General features: G+C 43.6%; 1 protein-coding gene across 8 annotated transcripts; it reads left to right on the forward strand.

Annotated features, from left to right (window-relative positions):
* Window positions 1-2,018: 2,018 nt before the first annotated feature.
* On the forward strand, window positions 2,019-20,299 carry LOC311427672 (delta-1-pyrroline-5-carboxylate synthase-like). Of its 8 annotated transcripts, none has more exons than XR_014687473.1 (6): window positions 2,057-2,217; window positions 2,356-2,479; window positions 2,972-3,116; window positions 15,138-15,256; window positions 15,800-15,921; window positions 16,808-17,164. XR_014687473.1 is itself a non-coding variant. In XM_084505219.1 (4 exons), the coding sequence occupies exons 1-4, from the start codon at window positions 2,201-2,203 to the stop codon at window positions 20,219-20,221; spliced, it is 360 nt and encodes a 119-aa protein (XP_084361345.1). In that variant the 5' UTR covers window positions 2,057-2,200; the 3' UTR covers window positions 20,222-20,299. The 8 variants fall into 8 exon arrangements, 2 of the variants coding, with proteins under 2 accessions (XP_084361345.1, XP_084361344.1); XR_014687474.1 differs by having other exon boundaries at window positions 2,972-3,103; window positions 15,138-15,561; XR_014687475.1 differs by having other exon boundaries at window positions 2,972-3,103.
* The last annotated feature ends 406 nt before the right edge of the window (window positions 20,300-20,705 follow it).

The raw sequence follows: 20,705 nt of genomic DNA on the forward strand, positions 1-20,705 counted from the left end.
GGAAAGCAGGCTTCATCCTCAATGAGGTGTGCTCAGGCTACACAGCATGGGGCTTCAGGCACCTCTTCCCCTACGGAAGAAGACCACCATCAGGAACCGCCACGCAAGACAACCTTTTTCCTCTACAACACCTTTCTCAGGAACAACGCAGCATTCCAGAGACCTGCTTTGCTCCTGTTCTAAGGGCTATCACAGCCCACCTTGCCTGTGGCACCTGATAAACAGAGGAGAAAGCAACCACAGCAGCAAAACCCACAGCAGCCTTTGGACAGTTACTCTCATCCCCTCCTTAACCTCAGCCTCTTACCTGCCCCACGTGGCAGATGCTTCCACCTGTTCTCTTAAGCCACTTAAAGCACCTCTGAAAGGCAAACTGGAATTTTACTCTATTGGATGTAGGAAAATAACTGCAGTGACAACCGCACCCCAAAAACAACTGCTACCTCTGTTCATCACTCACCAGAGTCACTCCAGAGGCAGCTCAGGTCATGACGTCCTGGACTGCACACTGAGTTTCAGCCTGAACAAAGGAAAACACAGCCAGAAGATAAACTTTCAGCTGCCAGCGTTAGCACCCATCCCTCATCAACACAAGCGACTCCATCTTTAATTGTATCCTTTCAAAACAGCGGTCCACTTGCCTCTGTACCTGGAAATTAAGTCCAAGCTCAGAAGGAGTAGACAGCATCACCCATGCCACCTGGGAACACAAAAGGACAAAATGACCACTGTGCTTGCAAACAACCACCTGCCACACTGCTCCTCTATCCCAAACAGCCTCACCTCAGACCCTGAGGGAAACACCTGAGTGTCTTCCGTTCGCTTTGGATAAGGGATGACCAGGCTGAAAACACTCTCACCTTCCCTCACTGCTCCGTGACATGGGGATTTCCCTTCCCTGTCCAAGACTGCACGAAGCACCTGCAGAGACAAGAGAGAAGCACACCCTGAGGCACCTCACAGCCAGAGTGTACCTGCTGCAATACTCTCTCTTCCCAGCTCCGTTACTCCAGCTGCTCACCAGCTTTAACTGAGATTCTTGGCTCACAGCGCCAAAGCAAACTCTGCCCAGGCCACGCAACACACACTACACAAGCTACGTTATTTAAGACACACGAGCTGGAACGTTCCTGCCCAAGAATCAGTCGCATCACACAGGAAGGATGCCGCATGCTCCTAGAAACCAAACCTACCAGTCCTGAACAGCTTCCCTGCCAGACAGCTCCCCACCTCCTCCTGCCAACCACGCTCAGCACACGCACTATTTGCCTCTCAAAAACAACAACAACAAACAAACAAACAAACAAAAACCCACAAAAAGTAAGAACATACACACACAAAAGCGACTGAGCTCCACAGATGCCAAAAAGCCACGCACACACAGCAGCCCGGCAGGGGTAATCACAGACCCTTTACAGATGAAAAAAGGAAACTCTGATACGACCCTGCTCAGTCTCTTAGTAATCCTGTGCCTACGTGGTCAAGCCTCTTGGAGCATGTAATCAAGCTGTTTTTAGTTCTCTGGAGAGTTACACAAGTGATTAAAATATAACTCAAAACCAGAAGTGTATCCCACCATCCCTAAAACCAGTGATCCAGCAACCTCTGCTAAATATCCCTCTATTAAGTGAATTCCAAGCACTTAAAATCTAGAAATCCATAGACTCCAAGCTGCCTAAAGAAGCACCTGTAGAAACAAGAGAAAAAGCACACCCTGAGGCACCTCACAGCCACAGCATACCTGCTGCAACACCTCTCTCTTCCCAGCTCCTTTACCTCAGCTGCTCATTAGCTCTATCTGAAATGTGTGCCCAGGCAGCGCTGCACAAAATTGTGCCATCAGACTTAAAAAAAAAAAAAAAGGCCCACAGCACAACAGCTGCTGCTCCTTCTGTGCTCTCTTTCTACTTTCTTGTGCTTTGCCCCTTCCCTTTCCCAGGTGATTGGGCTTGGGTGCTGGGCGCGGCCAAACGGTATGTGAGCCCCAGGTATGCCATCAGAGAGCTCCTTCTGCCTGGGCTGCTCTTTGGGGTAAGTGCTTTGTTTTTCCTTCAGTCAGTTGCAGGGCTCTTTAGGTGGGTCAGAGTCTACGGACGGACTGATGCGTTTCCAAGTAGAGAGCGGTACGCACGTCTTTTTGAGGTGACAGCTAGTAGGATCTGTTAGAATAAACTAATGTAGTACTAGGTGCCTTTATTGCATGCAGTTCTTTCTCAGGTGAGTCACTGTTACGGCATGTTTACGGGTAGGATGTCAATGTTAGTTTGTGTGTTTGCTCTGCTGTGTCTGTGGGGACACGCTGTGCTTGGCTGGGAACCTGGGGCGGAAGTGATGTCAGGGCCTGTCTTCAATCAGGGCGGAAGCACTGTGTGATTGGCTTGGAGGAAGCCAGGGCAGAAGCAGCATGCAGGGCTTGCCGGCGCCATGGGCAGAAGCTGTCGGGGCAGGCCGGGACGCCGAGGAGGGGTGGCGCAACGAGGTTGGTGGTCGGTGGCGCGCCACGGTGGGCTGGATAGGGAGGGGGCGAGGCGGCGGGTGGTTGGTGGCTTCTGTGGAAATGGCCCTTGTGCGGGGTGGGGGCGGTGCGTTCAGAGGAACCTTGACAGGCTGCAGATAGGGGCAGGCAGGAACCTTTTGAAGTTCAGGAGAGGGAAATGCCAAGCCCTACCCCTAGGGAGGAACAACTCTATTGAGCAGCACTAGATATCTGGGTACTAAATAAGCATTTCTTCATGGAAGGGGTGGTTAGGCATTAGAACAGGCTGCCCGGGGAAGTGGTAGAGTCCCCATCCTTAGAAGTATTCAAGAGACGTGTGGACATAGCACTTAGGGATATGATTTAGTGGTAGCATTAGGTTGATGCTTGGACTTGATGGTCTTAAGGGCTTCTTCCAACATAAGAATTCCTGTTGAGGATGGGGATTCAACTAACAAGTGCATTTTTGGGAACTGGCTCTCTCCTTCACTGTAGGTGACAGCAGCTTTGTGGGCCCTGCGAGGAGGCACCTCTGCAGTGATTGCAAATGGAGTCCACCCGAAAATCTCGGGTCATGTCATCACAGATATTGTAGAAGGGAAGAAAGTTGGAACTTTTTTTTCAGAGGTAAGACCTGCAGGTGAGTACGGAAGTAATATGTACGCTGGGAGCAGTAGAGATTCCCTGGAAGTTTAGGGTTGAAATTTGGCTAGGCCTGCCTGTTCAACAAATGGGAAACTATGCTCTGCTTGACGAGCGGCTTTGGAAAGGTAAGTTTCAATGTTGGAATGGAACATCTTGAATCCTCTGCTTGGGTTCCTTCCAGCTGATGACTTGCTGCATCTGCCTTGCATTCAAAGAACTAAGTAGAATTTGTCTTGTTTTCAGTCTTAGAGGTTATCGTCTCTTATTGATGATTTCAGGGTGAAAGCATGCATATAGAATGTAGTGCTGAACTAAGATAGTGTGCGGTTTCATTTTTTTATCCTACGTTCTTCTTATGACTCAGTCTTTTGTTACTGTATGTAGCAATGTTTTCCTGCCTGTGTGTTGCTGTGACAATGTAACAAGGGCCGCAGAAAGTCAGGCCAAAGATCTGTGATCTTAGCAGAATAGAACAAGTATAGAGTGATACTCGTGACTTGCACTGTAAGACAAGCAAATGCCTTGGAGTATAAAAATGCTAAATGGATTTCTTGTTAAAATTGGCCATATCCTTTGGACCCAGGTAAACACTTAGCATCCATGGGTCACAGGAGTCACGAGCCTTAACCAGGTATTGTGTGTAAACTCTGGAGCTAGCACTATGTGAAGAACTGCTTGCTTTACTTTGTGTGTGCTTGTGGGCAGGAGGAGTGAAAGTTGCTTCCTGCTAGCTTTTGATGCCCCCACCTTCTGTATGGAAAGAGAACATGGGTGATCGATCTCTGTTCAACTTCTATGATGAGGCATTGTCTTTTCCCTCATTGCTTTTTCACATGAAAAAGGTGTTTTCTTAGTCCTTTTCTACAGAAACTGTTCCAAAGATCTGTCGATCCCTGTTTCTCTTGGCTGAAAAGGTTTTTATTCTACTGTGACCCTTTCAAGGTGAGCGAAAATAAAAGTTTGTGTAGCGTCCGAGATGCAAGTGAACCTTCAGTTTATGAGGTAGCAAGGCTAACTTTGAGTTTTGATTAGATTGTGGATGGTTTTTGTTGCCTTTCCTAGGCCTTCTCCAAAAGCTTAAACAGGGAAGTTGCTGTTCAACGCTGATGAGCATTGAAGTGATGTTTTCATAGGATTATGTGCACTACCAAGGCCTGATTTCCCCTTTTGTCTCTGCATTGCTTCATGTTTATCTGCTGTGAATTGTACTTGCTATTTTGTTGCATAGTGGCTGCAAAGGAATCACAGGCTGGTTGAGGTTGAAAGGACCTCCAGAGGTCATGTGGTCCAACACCCCTTTTGTGTTCAAAGAACACAAAAATACACGCCACATTATAAAGTATGACCTTGCTTTAAAAAGCTGTTTTAACAGTCCTTCATTAAGTCTTATTAATCAAGTGTCCCCTAGTTCTTTTCTTACGCTTCCCACTATACCTCCTGTTATTTTCCTTACCGTGGGAATTCCTGCTCTGGCAATTTCTGTAGGACACTTCTTGAATAGAAGTCCGGGCATATTAGTCACATGCCAAGTCATCTGTTCTACAGACAATTTCAAGAGTTAAAAGTGAAAACGTAGCTTATCCAGGAGCTCCTTGAGAACTCCTTAGTGAAATGCTGCCTGAGCCTTTTGACTTGTTACTTCAGTTTCTGTTTCAAAACTTGTTCTGTATCATTTCAGTTTGAGATGGATTCTTTGACATCCGTGCCAAGAAAAAAACCTCTCCTCTGTAGGAGCCCTTCAACGTACACAGAGCAGAGAGAGAGCAGCTATTGTGCAAGCTGTTGCTCAGGCTGGTTTTGGCTTCCTGTATTGTTTGCACATTCCCAGGTTGTTTTGCAATCTTTTCTCTTTTCAGTAGTTATGTAATTAAACTTTTTCAAAGGATGCCTTCCTTTTTTTGCAGTAGCCTCCCACTCCCTGAGATGTAGCTGTCCTTGTATTCTTTTGCTCTTTGTCAAGTCTTCTTGATACAGGTTGTGTACTTGTTTGTCCCCTACGACATGGATGATCTTACTGAATCTCTGTGATGCCTTGAAAAGGGCTATGCTCGGGGACCGTGGCAGCATTTTGGTATCTGATACAAATTTTCCTGTTGTGGCATACAGTAAACTTCTTTGATATGTCTCTTAAGACCGTACCTGTTTTCCTGCTTTGAGTAAGGAGTTGAAAGTTGAAAGGTTAGTGTTCATTTCCTTCCACCTTTGTCTGCATGTCTTGTGGTTGTGTGTGTGTGTGTTTGTTTTGGCAGGCCCTACAGTAGAGCAGCAGGGTGGAATGTCTCGAGCCGGTAGCAGGACGCTGGCAGCTCTGCAGCCTGAGCAGGTGAGAGAACGGTATGTTCTCGCTCTTTAAGGCTGTGAACATGTGGCAAGTTTTAAAATACAGGTTTATAACACAAATGGGTCCTGGAAAAAATCAGCTGGCTCCAAGTATTCAGGGCATCAAGCCAGTGAGAAGATGTGTCAGTAGGAATGAGCTGAAGTGAGCCAGATGTCAAACACCATGGAGTTCGTGTAAGAATGCAGTTCAGACACTTTTCTCTTTCAGAGAGCAGAGATTTATTTATTTATTTTTTTATCATCTCGCTGACTTATTAACTGATCAGAGAGAAGAAATTCTCTTGGCAAACAAAAAGGACTTAGAAGAAGCTGAAAATAAAGGTAATATTACGGGTCCTTTCATGGAACACCTGTTGTCATGAGCTTTTCTGGGCCTCAAAGGAAAGGAGCAGAACAAGAGTAGTCTGTCACCTGCAATTGGATATTATGGCCGTCACAGATTAGGGAACCCAGGACTTTGAGAGCTTGTCAGTGTAAGCAGCTGCAGCTTCCGTAAGAGCTGTCTCTATCAGAGAAGATGGAGAGAGAGGCCTTTGAAAGCAGCAACCCACAGCATTGTTTAAAAAACTAAAAATAGAACAGTGTTTTCTTTTGCCAACGGAGGCTCACTTTAGAAATTAAATCTAGCAAGGATCTTCCCTGTTATCATCATGCATGAAATAGCATGAATATTCTCCTGGGCTGGTTAACGTAATGTTTGGCCCCTGTGGGGAAGGTTGTTACTTAAAACTGATGCTTTCCAGAAAGAACCACCTTACCTTCTGACTGAGGAAAGTACAGTTCAGGCAGCACAGACTAAATCCATTCTTTTGTGTAAGAGTGGTGCGTGAGGAAGCTGGTCTTGGGTTAGAAAATGTGTGGAACTGGCGCATCACAAATTGTAAAGTTCAGTAAAAGACATACGGCAACCATTTTGTACTGAGGAGAATGCCTGGAGGGACATTTCTGAGTAAACTTCCTACCTGAACGTGTTCAGACTAGAAAACTCCGGCAGCTCTTGCCCAATCTGAAATGCTATGCGTTCCTTTGCTCTTTGGGAGTTCTATCTGTGAAATAGAAAGAGGCAATTACTGCGCAAACCTTCCAGGAATATTGCAAGGGTAGAAATTGGTAAGAAATTCAGGTACACGGTTGTGTAACGGTACTAGAAATAGGACAAACTTTGTCTTTGCGGATGTTACTTCATATACAAATCATTCATATCGTATTAGGTGTATATGTGATGGTAGGTGAAAGCGTTGTCAAATTGGAGCAGTTTGATTGTAGCTACTAAACTTAATGCTTCACATTGTTCATCTTAGGTAGGTTTCTTGCTGCGGCGTGGGAAACAGCGGCTTTTTTTCCTGGTTTGACCATTAGGTCACTTTTTCTTGAAACTAGCCAGATAAATCTATCTTGAGCGCAATTTTTTCTTTCTTCTAGGAAGATTGGCACTTCCTTTGTTGAAACGTCTCAGTCTGTCTACATCAAAGCTGAACAGCTTGGCTGTTGGGCTCTGTCAGATTGCAGCATCTTCACAGGACAGCATCGGCAGCATAGTTCGGAGAGCACGCATAGCAAAAGATCTAGAGTTGGAGCAGGTGACAGTGCCTGTTGGGGTCTTTCTTGCGATTTTTTTGAGTCCTGTCCAGACTGACTGTCTTCCACAGGTATGTGAGGAGGGCAGAGAGATCTTTGATAACAAAAGTGTATTTCTACTGGTGAGTTATTGGAAGGCTGCAAGAAGTCTTGCCTCAAAAGACTTCTGCTTGTATTCTTCTGAAATGAATTCTGCTGTCATCCCATTTTTTTTTTTCTACAGAAAACTACAGTCTTCTTGGGACTTGCTTCTGCAATGCTGAGAGTTATTCAGCGTTGGTTTTTGATACCCAACGTAGAGAAGGAGTTAGCTTACATTCAGGTGGTGCAATTTCTGCCTGTGTCTTATCACATAGCTTCCCTGCTTAACTTGCAACTTACAAGGCTCCTACCAATGAGCACTTTTCTGTCCATGCTGACTACAGCTGAATTGCAGGCTACGATTAAACATCAAATGTTTAATATAGGTCGTTAACAACAAACTGCAACTGTTAAGAATATATGCGGACAAGATCAGCACGAAGTAGAAGTTCTAGGCTCTGAGTGGTCTGTCCCATACTGATACTGCATGTTTGCACTGAGGCAGAATGATATCTTTCCACAAGCGTGTAAAAGCTAAGTCTAGGCTCTTACTGCCGGTATCTTTAGCAAGACTGATTGAGCATTTCTCTAACATATGAGCAAGTATTTGAGGAGCAAGGGATGGGTATGGGCACTTAAAAAGAGACTGCCGAAGGGCAGCTTCACAACTGAATTTTGTGAGTGTTTGTCCTCGTTTCATACTGAAGGGGAGTCTGCTCTAGGCAAAGTTCATGTGAAAGGAAAAGGCAGTAGTCTCCCTTTCTGCCATTATTGCTTCCTTGCTGCTCGCTCTGTTCTTCACAGAAAACCAGTATGTTTCCTTGCCAAATTCTAGTCTGCTTTCCTAGACTCCAGCCTTTGCCTCCTGGGTGTCTTGCCTTGCCTAGCCAAACTCTCCCATTCTCCTCTTCTTTATCTCATTTGTTTTATCAGGCTGAATCTTACTGGCTTCCCACCCTCAACTCCCCCCCCCCAAACTTTCTTTTTTTTTTTTTCTTTTTTTACAGACTTAGGATGGCTTGTCTTGTTACTTTTCTTCCTGCCAGCCCCCATCCTCAAGTTCTCCGATGTAACTTCAGAGGATCATCTTTGATACCTCTGCATCTGAATAATATGGTTTCTCTCCCATGCTGTAGCTGATAGTAGGATGGACTCTGAGTGCAGAGGAGAGGTTGCTTCCTCCATAGTTTACTATTGCATCTCATACTGGTTTGGGTAAGCAATTACCGAGGAAATTTGACTTCTCCATGGAGTAGTGTGTGCCTGATAGCTAGCTGGAGATAGCATACACAGAATTGAGTCAGTGCTCAGAGTTCAGTCTTGAGTTGCGGTAAAGGTGAAACAATTGAAGACTAACAGTTTACCTTCTAGTGAGCTGCGAAGCGAGTGCGGAGTTCCGATCCGCGGTTCCGTATTCTCCGTGAGGGGAGCGGCCGGAGACGAACGAAGTGCGTGACAGACCAAAAAGAAGTGCTGTTTTCACCAAGTTTTGATTGGTGGTGCCCAATATGTGGGCCTGGCAGTGTATCTTGTGATCCTATTTTTGCTCTTAAATGCTTTGAGTGTGACAAGAAAAAAGGCGGGAGCATTATCTAAGTAACTAACAGTTTAGAAGTGTTGGTGTATTTGCTGTGGCGTTTGGTCAGTTTGCCAAGTACTGGAGAGGTGGAGGGGGCTGACTGATTATCAAAGCGGTAGAACGGAGAGAGTCCTTTCTGTGGTGGTTTGGGCTTGAGCCCTGGCAATTTGGTAAGAAGGGGGAGAGTGAATTTATTTAGGTGTCAATGCCTTTTTAAATGGTATTTATTGACGGATACACAGGAGTGATTCCTTGTTTTGTATGGGCTTATTAACAAAGTGCATGAGAAAACTTGGCATTTGGCTCGAAATTCGGTCCTGTTGAAATGTAAATTTTGTGGAAAAGGTGGTAATGTTTGTCTAGAAGATGAAAGGCTGAGTGCTTCAGCTCTTTTCCTGAAGTTCCATGGATTTATGATTGGAACATGGAACGGGGCTCCTTAATAACCTGAAATAGTAAAGTTTGTATGCGGGAAGAGGCATTTAATCCCAGAGAACTGGGACATTTGGGAAGAAGATTAGGAAAAGATAGTAAAAACCCACAGTAAAAAGGTTTGCGTGGAAATTGAAACAAAGGACAGTAACTAATAAGGAATAGTAATAAATAAATAAAAGGGAATGGAAAATCAAAGGAATGAGTAATATCCAAAACAAAGATGTTTTAAAGAAAGCCTCCTTGGGTGCACACTGGCACATTCAAAGGATATTGTTAGAACTGGGAGCGCAGAAAGGAAGAGGACTTTCACTAAGTATTGCAATCAGTGGTGGCCACTATATAAGCTAAATGGCCACTTTATGGATCAGTGGACTATAACACTATCTGGCAATTCATGTTTTGGAGGAGAGAAGGAAAATAGGATGAAGTGTAGTATACTGATACGTTGTTTCAGCATCTTGGAGAGAAAAGGAGTGGAATTAATTGGCTCTTGACTGAGCCTTTGGTGTTGGCGTGAGAAAAGTACAGGCTGGAGAAAGATAAAGGAAGCGTTAAAAGAGTTGTCCCCGGTGTTAAAGGTGTGGCATGTAGTATTTAACAGAGCCCTTTGAAGTTGAATGAGCAGGGAAGGAGGATGTAGGAATGTTAATAGTTCTGCCTCAGCAGGAAGCTGTGTGTTTTTTTTTTTTTTTTTTTTTTTGTTTGAAATAGCAAAACAAATTACGCAACGTTGCTTAACTTGTCAGAAGATAAATAAGAAAGTGTTTTGACAAGCAGCCACGGGAGGGACAAAAACAGCTTACAGGCCTTTTGAGAAAGTACAAGTTGATTTCACTGAATTGCCCAAGGTAGGGAGGATAAAATATCTATGGGAAATAGCAGATCATTTAACACAATGGGTAGAAGCTTATCCCGTAGCTCGAGCTATGGCACAAATGGTGGTAAAAGCTCTATTAGAACACCTGATACCTAAATATGGGATAATCCAGTACATTGATTTTGATCAGGGCACACACTTTGCTTCTAAAATAATAAAATTATTATGTCAATCATTAGGTATTCAGTGGGAATACCATACTCCGTGGCACCCACAAAGCTCAGGGAAAGTAGAAAGATTGAATCAAACACTAAAACAACACTTGGCTAAATTAATGATCGAGACACAAATGCCCTGGATGAAATGCTTACCATTGGCACTTTTAAACATAAGAACTAAACCACACAGTGAGAGCGGATTATCGCCATATGAAATGTTATATGGTATGCCTTATTCTCAAGGGATGCCTCTAGGAAAAATGTAGTTGAGGAGCGTAGCATCCAGAAATACGTAATTACCATTGGAAGGAGGTTACAAGAGCTAAGAGAAATTGGAATGATGGCTCAAACACCACCTTTAGGATTTGCTATTCATAAGATACAACCAGGAGACAAGGTCTTAATAAAAACCTGGAGGGAAGAATCATTGAGCCCCCGATGGGAGGGACTGTAAGTAGTAAGTTTTACTTACTACTGAAACAGCTGTGAGAACAGCGGAAAGGGGTTGGATCCACAGATCCAGAATAAAAGGACCAGTAACTACCGAAACCTGGAGGGTTGAGTCCACTCCTGGGGAACTGAAACTAAAGCTAAAGAAGAACTAATATTCTGGCAATGAGGCTCTGCATGAATTAAGGACGCCAAATAAAGGGGACAAGCCTAAAGGGAGGAAAGGGAGAAGGCAAGACCGGGGCAGGACCCTCCACTGCAGTGTGTATGGTCTACCGAGGGAGGCGATGGATATTGACTGCCGAGTGAGAGGGCCTCGACCGGACTTCTCCCACACTAAGGTGAGGTTGTCCCGAGAAAATAACGTAAGAACTTTTCTTTTTAAACCCATATAAAATTGTGATTCGTTTTCCAGGAGCTGGATCACCCCGGCAGGCTGAACGGTATCACAAGCCCAAATTGACCCTGAAAGTGGGCCCAACCCCTTGACTGAAGGCGTCTTGCCTATTATGATCCAGCTACATGGGCAGAAGACGGATCCTGGGGCTATAGGACCCCAATATATATGCTTAATAGAATAACTAGGTTACAAGCTGTAATGGAAATAGTTGTAAATAAAACCGGAGGTGCGCTTGGCTTAATTGCAAAGCAAAATACCAAGATGAGGACTACTTATCTACTTATGTATCAAAATCGCTTAGCTTTGGATTATTTACTAGCACAAGAAGAAGTCTGTGGAAAATCTAACCTTAGTAATTGCTGTTTAGAGATTAATGATGAAGGTGTTTCTTCCTAGTAGCTGGTAGAATGCTACGTTTTGGTTTAGGATGAGAAGAGCGCTGATAACATGCTGATGTTTTAATTGTTGCAGAGCCGTGCTTACACCAAGCCAAGGACGTTTCAGCTTCTCACTGTCCTGCCAGCGAGCAGGCTGGGGGTGCAGCAAGAGCTGGGAGGAGGGCTGGACTGCTCGGGGTTAGGCTGGGCATCGGACAGCTGGGCATCAGCGGTGGTGAGCAATTGCATTGTGCATCACTTGTTTCATACACATGAGTAGTAGTAGAACTATCATCATTATTGTCATTATTATTATTTATGATTATTTATTATTGTTATTTTCTTGTCTTTATCTCACCTCACAGGCTTCACTTTCCCATTTCTCTCTCCCATCCCAGAGAGGGAGGGGGTGAGGTGAGTGAATGGCCGTGTGGTGTTTAGCTGCCAGCTGGGTTAAACCACAACAGAAAGAAAAGCTGTAAATGAACTTGTAAAAGAAATGAAGAAGATTGCACACGTCCCAGTTCAAACTTGGAATGGAATCGATCTAAGAAGATTATGGGAGGGGGCTTTATTGGCAGTGATTGTTTTGCTAAAATGAGGATGGTTGTATTGTGGATATGTGGAGAATTGTTAATAATTCCATGTTTAATACCTTCTATTACCAGACTGATACACTCCAGTTATACAAGGAATGCAAATATCTGCAGTACCTGTTGTGGGAATAGGAATGTTGTTTTTGCAGAGTTACGTTGTTTAGAGGGCAGGAATGTGGTACTGAGATATGCTTACAGTGATAAGAAAGCTTAGCAGGCAACCTTGTAAAATGCAGACAACCAGACTTCTTAGGACAATTAGGTGAAAATCACGGTGTCAAGTCAGACAAGCGAAGAAACATTACCACTCCAAGCAGGAAAAATGTCAAAAGAAATTTGAAATTTAACAGGCCGGCAAGTGAAGGCCATGCATTGTTTGTGAAGCATCGGATAGATGGTGAACCTGGATTACCCAGTCAGTGGGGAAACAGGGGAGGGTCCTGTCATCAAAAAGTATATAAACTGTGTTTTGGAACTAGTAGGTGCGCTCTCCTGCTTGTGGGGCGCCCGCCATTGCAATCGCGAACAAATTACTTCTTCACTGAGGTCCTCGCCTGGGCCTAAGTTACTGGCTACAGAGTTTCTCACACTGTTGACCCAGAACCAGGGAGAAGAGAAAACCCATTGCCTGACGATAATAAAAAGAAAAGAATATCCAAAATTGATACCAATTTGGCAAGTATTGACTCGATTGGAAAGGAAAACACGGATCAATACCATGAAAAAGGAGATGGGGGACTGTGAAATATGTTCATCTGATTCGTGTCAATATGGAACAATGCTAGGGCCTCATAATGAAATGTGACCTTCTGTCTTACATCCCCTTGTATAAATAACCACAAGTCCAAGAGAAACAGAGTGGTTAGTGTATATAGTTCTTGTATCTTGCAAACGAATGGTCTAGCAGTTCGTGTTGATAGAGGGTTTGAAGGGTAAACCTTGAGACTCGGGTCTGGGAGATAAGAGAATAGGGGGGAGTTTTTTGAGATAACTGCTGACTATTGCATGAGACACAACTTTCTGGCATCTGGCCCAGAGACTACTAAATAAGGGGAGGGGGGGGGGAAGCTGAAGAACGACTGAAGGACAAAACTTGTGAGGAAGACTACGAGCCTTCAGTATGAGCGACCCTCAGAGGGACCACTGGAGACTGATACGCATGCATCCGTGGGATGGTTCGGGTTCCGGGAAACTAATTATAATACCCCTGCCTTTTCCAAAAGTGGTGATGAATATGTATTAGCCTAGGAGCATAAAAACCAGCTGCCTGATGTAACTGGTGTGCGTCTTCGTGGAGCAGAGACTCCCAGCGCACCCAGTGCTGTTTGCTTACCTCTGTTCCTTTAATAAACTGTAAACTTTGATTGTAACCCTATTTGGGACTCAGTCATTTATAACAATATACAATAGCATGTTTGTCTCTAGTACTTACAAGGCGAAGTTCTGAGATCATATTTCACAGACTGCTTCTTACAGATTTCAAGAAATCCAATTGTTCTGAAGTACAGCCGTGCTCTATTACTATCTAAAGGGAACAAACTGTTTTCAAACCCATTACAGATTGGATGTTTTTTATTTATTTAAATAAGCTTGTCTCTGCAGCTTTCCTTCGTGATGCTGATCTTCGGAGAGGCAGATTGTTAACAAGATACAATCAAATTGCATTTTAATGTCTAGTTTTGTATGTTAAAGACACACAGTATCTGGGTACAGCAAGGTTCCACTAATTGACAAGGATCTTTCTGAAGTCTTCCTTATTTTTTCAGTATTCTTTTCAAATTGTGGACAGCAGGATGAGGTAGAATATCAAACACGGTGACTGTTTTTTACCCAGAGGACACTAGTAGGGAAAAGGAGTTGGTCTGAGTTGACCTTGACATGCTTAAGGGGTTGGTACATGAGAACCTCGTGAAGTTCAAGAAGGCTAAGTGCAAGGTTCACCACCGTCATCAAGGCACTCCCAAGAATGAATGCAGGCTTGTTGATGAGTGGATTGGGAGCAGCCCTGCAGAGAAGGACTTGGGAGTGTTGATGGATGAAAAGCTCTACATGAGCCAGCGATGTGCAGTTGCAAACCAGAAAGCCAGCCGTATCGTGAGCCACATCAAAAGTATGACCAGAAGGTCCAGGGAGGTGATTCTCGCTCTCTACTCCACTCCTGTGAGGCCCCACCTGCAGTGCTGCATTCAGCTCTGGGGACTCCAACATAAGAAATAAATGTGTTAGAGCAGGTCCAGAGCAGGGCCACGAAGTTGATGAGGGCTGGAGGACCTCTCCTATGAAGACAGGCTGAGAGAACTGGGGTTGCTTAGCCTAGAGAAGAGAGGGCTCTGAGGAGACCTTATAGTGGCCCTCTAGTACCTGAAGCAGGCTTCGGGTAAGCTGGGGAGGGACTTTTTGTCAGGGAGTGTAATGACAGGACAAGGAGTAATGGCTTTAAACTAAAAGGGTAGATGTAGATTAGAATAAAGGAAGAAATTGTTTACTATGGGTGGTGAGGCACTGGAACAGGCTGCTTGGGGAAGTTGTGAATGCCCCATCCCTGGAAGTATTTAAGGCCAAGTTGGATGGGGCTTTGAGCAATCTGGTCTAGTGGGAGGTGTCATAGAATCATAGAATGATTTGTGCTGGAAGGGAACTTGAAGGTCATCTACTCCCCCCTGCCATAGGCAAGGACACCTTCTGGTTATAAACGTAAAATCAGCGTGATTAAACAAAAGGCTTCTGTATAAGAGAGCACAAGTAAAATGTTCGTCGTAGGAAGAGCTCATTAGCTACTTCCAGCCAGAATGATTAGGGATAAGAGTTCTTGCATCTGAAATAGTTTCATACAGCTAGCGAATTTGTGCCAGAGCCTATGTTCAGGGTTTCCTTTGACTTACTGCAGTCTCCCTTTGCCAGTAGTACCCTGAAGCTCAAGTTTGTTTCTGAAACGTTAAGATACTTCATTTCTGGAGTTACACGTTCTGACTCGGAAAAAATTCTTGGTGCTGTATATTAATATTGAGTAAGTCAGCAGAATGCAAAATCCTGTTCTTACTCTATTTTGCAGATGTTATTCTCCCAGAGGAGTCAGATCACTTTGTTGTTGTTGTTGTTGTTGTTGTTTTAATTCCCTTCTGACAGGTGTCTTCTTTGGCCATAGCTAGCGGAAATGGCTTGCTAATAAAAGGAGGGAAAGAGGCAGCATACAGCAATCAAATCCTTCATCATCTGACTCAAGAAGCACTCTCCATTCATGGAGTCAAAGATGCAGCGCAAGTAGTAAGTGTCTAGAATTAAAGCAACAACTTTTGTGCTGTAGCATGTAGAAAAAGCACAGGCAGAGCTTGAGAATTCAGGCCATTGACTGTTTGTGTCACAACTTTCACGTGTGAATACAAGCAAGGAAGTGGAAGATGTCTGCCATTTGGAGAAGCTGGTAGATCTAATCATTCCACATGGTTCATCCCAGCTAGTCAGGAATATCCAGAAAGCTGCTAAGGGAATTCCAGTGATGGGACACGGTGAATGGATCTGTCATGTGTATGTGGACACAGATGCCAGCGTGGAGAAGGCCACATGAGTAAGTAAGCTGTGAGAGGGTGACTTGGATACCATGAGTGTAACTGAACTACACATTTGGAATATGTGGTATGGTTATAATATTATTATTATTATTATATTATTATATTAATATATTATTATTATATTATATTAATATATATATTAATATATTATTATAACCATACGTAATAATAATTCACGTGCTCTTCAAATTCTTTGTCATAAATGTTACGTAACCAATTGTTTACTCTTAAACCTCAGTCAGAGACTCAAAGTGTGAATATACTGCTGCCTGTGATGCTCGGGAAACACTCCTAATTCACTGAGACCTGCTGAGAACCCCGTTGTTTGATCAGATCATAGACACGTTGAGAGTAGAACAGGTTAGTCATTTATACTTGTGTTGGCTTTTGTTTTGTTTTATTTACTTGTTGTTCATTTTAGGAGCCCTTGGTCTTGCTGACATAGCCCTATGTAGTTTTATGATAACATAACACTTACGTTACCCACATGTCTCTTTGTACACCTTTGTACTCTTTTCGGAGAGCTTTCTTGGCTTCTCCATGCAACCCCAAGCTTTTCCATAGAAACGATCTGCAAGCAGCTTCTTTGGGGTGGCTGCATGCCATTGCTGGGATACAACTACTTCCTTTTACATAGAAAAAAATCATTCTCTGCCTTGGAAGAGCATTTCCCCAACCCTTTCTCTACTACTCTTAATTCTGACTTCCTGGCTGGCAACCTCCCGGACCCAAATACTATTCTGATTAAATCTATTAACTTACCTTCTTACCTCAGTCGTTTCCCATTTTATGTTTCTCCTCCTCTAATCTGCTTCATCCACATATTTTGAACATTTTGTCTCACTTGCCTTTATTCCCACCCATTTTCCCGCCCATTATTTCCCCCTCCCACTGTTCCACAGGAACAAAGGCCACTGTCCTACATAATTGCTTTGACATGCATAATGTTTTGTAGCAGAGATGCATCACGAGAGAAATATTTGTGAAGTACTTAAATTACACTCAAAACATGGATTTTTCACATAGCATTTCCATTTGGCAAATAGTGTATACAAGCAGTGATTGATGCAGGAAAACATGGTAAAATAGGTCATGTTCTGATAATGTTAAAGTCATATTAAGAGAAGCTTGCCAGATAGCTAGTCAGGAGCAAGTCCTCACTCGCTTGTGTTTTCTTTTTGTCTTTTTTTTTTTTTTAATGTCTGGTTTGGTTGTGTTTTGTTTTGTGTTTTTTTTTTTTTCATAGAATACCCTGAGTTGCAAAGGACCCATGAGGACTACCAAGTTCAACCCCTAGCTCCACACAGGACCACCCAGAAATCAGACCATGCATCTTGGAGCGTTGCCCAAACACTTCTTGAATTCCAGCAGGCTCAGTGCTGTGACCACTGTCCTGGGAGCCTGTTCCAGTGCCCTGCCACCTCTTGGTGCAGAACCTTTCCCTAACATCCAGCCTGACCCTCCCCTGTCACAGCTCTATGCCATTCCCTTGGGTCCTGTCGCTGTCACCTGAGAGAAGAGATCGGCACCTGCTCCTCCACTCCTCCCTCTCATTGTTAAGGTGTCTTAGCTGCTACGATTAAATTCAGAGATTGACGATGCATTAGATCTTCTTCATCAGGATCGTAAAATAACTGAAAGTCCTTGCCTTGTTTTGGGCCCAGTAACTCTTTTGTGTCTGAAACATACACTTTGGAGAGAGCGGGTGTCAGTTTACAAAAGAAAAGGATAAAAACAGGTAAGGTCTTTTGTAGGGGAGACTTGCAAACCTGGAAATATCTGCCTTCCTCGAAACTCCCCTCCCCTCATTTTATATTGCTGACTTTGACATTATATGGCATAGGCTATCCCTTTGGTTAAGTTTGAATCGGTTGTGGTTATGTGCTCTCCTAACTTTTAGCAGACCCTCGGCCTTCTCACTGTGGGGGGAGAAGAGAAAGCCTTGGAATTGTGTGAGCACTGTTTAGCAACAGCCAAAACAGTGGTTTGTTTAAGGCAAAAATCCAAAATGTAGCAGTATAGGGACTGCTATGAAAAAAATTAACTCTATCCTAGCTATACCCAGAACAACAAGCTGCACTTTTTGCCTGTTACGCATTGGTACAATCTACAGCACAAAATACTTCTGGTATTGCAGGTGAAGATTCATGCTGGCCCAAAGTTTGCCTCTTACTTGACATTCAACCCCTCAGAAGTGAAATCTCTCCATGACGAACATGGAGATCTGGAGAGCTGCATTGAGGTTGTGGACAGTGTACAAGAGGGTGTCGAACATATCCACAAGTATGGAAGTTCTCACCTGGATGTTACCGTCACGGAGAATGGTTTGTGACCAATCTGTTCCCTTAAGCTTCTGCTTTGGTTTCACTGTGGGATCTTGTTATTAGCATAACTACTTACATTGCAGTAGTTTCTCTTATCTTGGTTCTGTAGTGAGCATAATCAGCTGGAACCCTATGAGCTAAATCTATCTGTAGTTGTGTTTAATTCAAGGAAAACATGTTGTGTGCCCTTATTCCAGGAGGTGAGGGCATGTGTTTGAGCAACTGGCCAACGACAAGTCAACGCATGCTCTTGTCAGGCAGATTGCTTTATGTTCCTGTATTGTACAGACTTACCACATCAGACAGTTTTGCAGAAACATCTCCTGAATCCTGGAGACGTCTTTAGGCCTCTGAAGGAGGAAGAGGTGAGCTTCTATAGAGGGAATATGTACTGTAGGAAAGATCAGACTATATACATTTTGTCTTCCCAGGTTGCTTTTAAGCCTTGCAAACAAGGACCACAAGTGTTTTTCTCCATCTCTCCCAGTCCTTTATTTCCCAGTTCCGCATCTGTAGCGTAAAAGCTGCATGTATCTCAGTTCCCAGTTTCTTGCTCCTTTGATGCCGCGAACTTCTGTTTCTATGCGCCACTCTGTGCTTCTTCCACTCCTCTGCATGAGGTTTGAACACTCTGCCACTTCAAAACGTAGCTAGAACTGCTCCCAGCCAAAGGATGACTCTCCATACAAGGCTAAAACTTCTGAGAGTCAGCTACAGTAAGGTCATTTTGATTTGTGGCTCATCAGTGTGAGATTCAAGCAGGCATCTGTTTCTGTACCTTCTGCAGAAATTAAACGAGTAGCACCGAAAGGCATGCATTTGATACTGTAAGCCACTACCTGGTGCACTAGTGATTTACTTGGGTGTGTACTGGAGATAGAGTTCATCTTTAGCATTCGTCCTGTTGCTCTGGGCAACTGACTTGCAGCTTACAGCCTTACAGAGAAAGGCATCCTCCAGAGTACTAAGGCTCGTACAACTCTGCTTGAGGTTGCTCCAGTCTCACATGTTCTGTGTTGAACTGGGTTAGTTAGCTGACTTCATGTGGTGTTTCGGCATTCTCTTTCCCAAATACTATTTTCAGTATAAACTTAATATAGGACTTTCTATTAATTTCCATTAATTCCATTATGATAGGACTTTCCATGTTCTTTATAGAACAGTTCCATGTATCCATTGAGATAATGTAGAGCTGAACATGTAGTTTAACTGTCTGACTGCAAAATGTAGCTCGGGGCTGCTGTCACTTCTTCCCAGTCATACAACTATCCCTGTTTGCGAGGTCTAGGCTGTAGTAAGAATTAGACATCTTTTCACTTCTTGTCTTTGCAAGCTTCTTGTAATATTTACAGTTGTGTCTATGTGATAAACATATTACAAAGAAGGTGTGTATGAACATGCTTTAATCCAGGCTGTTAAATACTGTCTGATAATGTTGCAGGTGAAAGTTCTGTTCTTGTATCTCTTCACGGTATGAGGCTGTGCCTATTGGACTGCATGATCACTCTGTACTGTATCCTATTTTCTTCTCTGCCTCTTTTTCAGAGAAAACAGTGGAGTTCTTCCTCCAGCATGTGGACAGTGCTTGGAATGCCAGTAACCGATTCTCTGATGGGTAGAGATTTGTACTCTGTATGTGCCTGTGGTGTGCAGGCAGCTAAGCACCACAAAGCCGTTTGCTCCCTCAGCAGTGTGGGAGGAAGGAAAGACTGGAACAAAACTGAGTATCAGTTACCTAAGTAAACAGGTGCACATACTAGGAAGTGCAGAAGACAAGGGAAACATTAATTCCTGAGGTAGAAACTACTAGAAATCGCTGTAGCAGGCTTGAACATGCAGTGCTCTGTGTGTTAAAAAATTGTGTTTAGGGTTTTATAAGATCACACAATAGTCTGTTTAAGAAGAGGAAAAAGAAAAACAAAAAAGGATATAGGAATGGAATCCTGACTAATTTAGTTCTTATTGTTCAAAGGGTAAACCCTCAAACAAATGTACGATGTATGTAAGACACACGTAGCTTTCTGGCTTCTTTCTCTCTAAAAGTGAAGCTGAAACTGACAGAAGTATAAACATTCCAATTTAGAATAAAGCTCCTCTGATCAGAACAGGTAAAAATAACTTCTGACACTTGGGGAGGAGTGAAGGAAGGGAGGTGAATGACTGCTTCTACATAAAGATGCAGGGCTATATAGTACAAAGTTGAATATCTTCTGAGGATCAACTACCTTTACCTTGTGTGTTTTCTACAGGTGATGAAGTTGGAATTAGTACTTCTCGTATCCATGCACGCGAACCAGTGGGAATTGAAGGACTCTGAACTACAAAGTGGTTATTGACAGGGGACAATCATGTTGTTTCTGACTTCTCAGAGCACGGGAGCATGAAGTAGCCCCATGAGAGCCTACCTCTCCCTCAGAGAAATACCGAGGACATTGAGAAAACTCATCAATAAAATGTTTATTGAAGACGTTCAGGCTTCAGGGTACTCTTTGGGGAAAGAGATTTGCTTTTCAGCTCTGAGATCATTGTTCTTGGTCATTGTGCAGTACAATGAGTGATCCCATCCGTGACACGCATTATTTGTTGCTGTCTCTTACTGTTTCCTTAGATAGTATCTGCAAACTGACCTTGCTTTTGCCAGAGAGGTTTCTTTAAAACATACAGATACCATAAGGAAAAGTTGAAATATCTGCTGCGTTCTGTTCATGCCCTTGCTCCCCTCCAGCAAAGATGCCTGGTGGTAGAGTGTAATTTTTTTTCCCTGTCTTTAATCTGAACACCTGTCTTGGTGAACAAACTCGGTAGCTTTCCTTTAGTCAT

The sequence above is a fragment of the Aythya ferina genome (assembly GCF_964211825.1).
Source record: "Aythya ferina genome assembly, chromosome: Z".
Taxonomy (NCBI): Eukaryota; Metazoa; Chordata; class Aves; order Anseriformes; family Anatidae; genus Aythya; species Aythya ferina.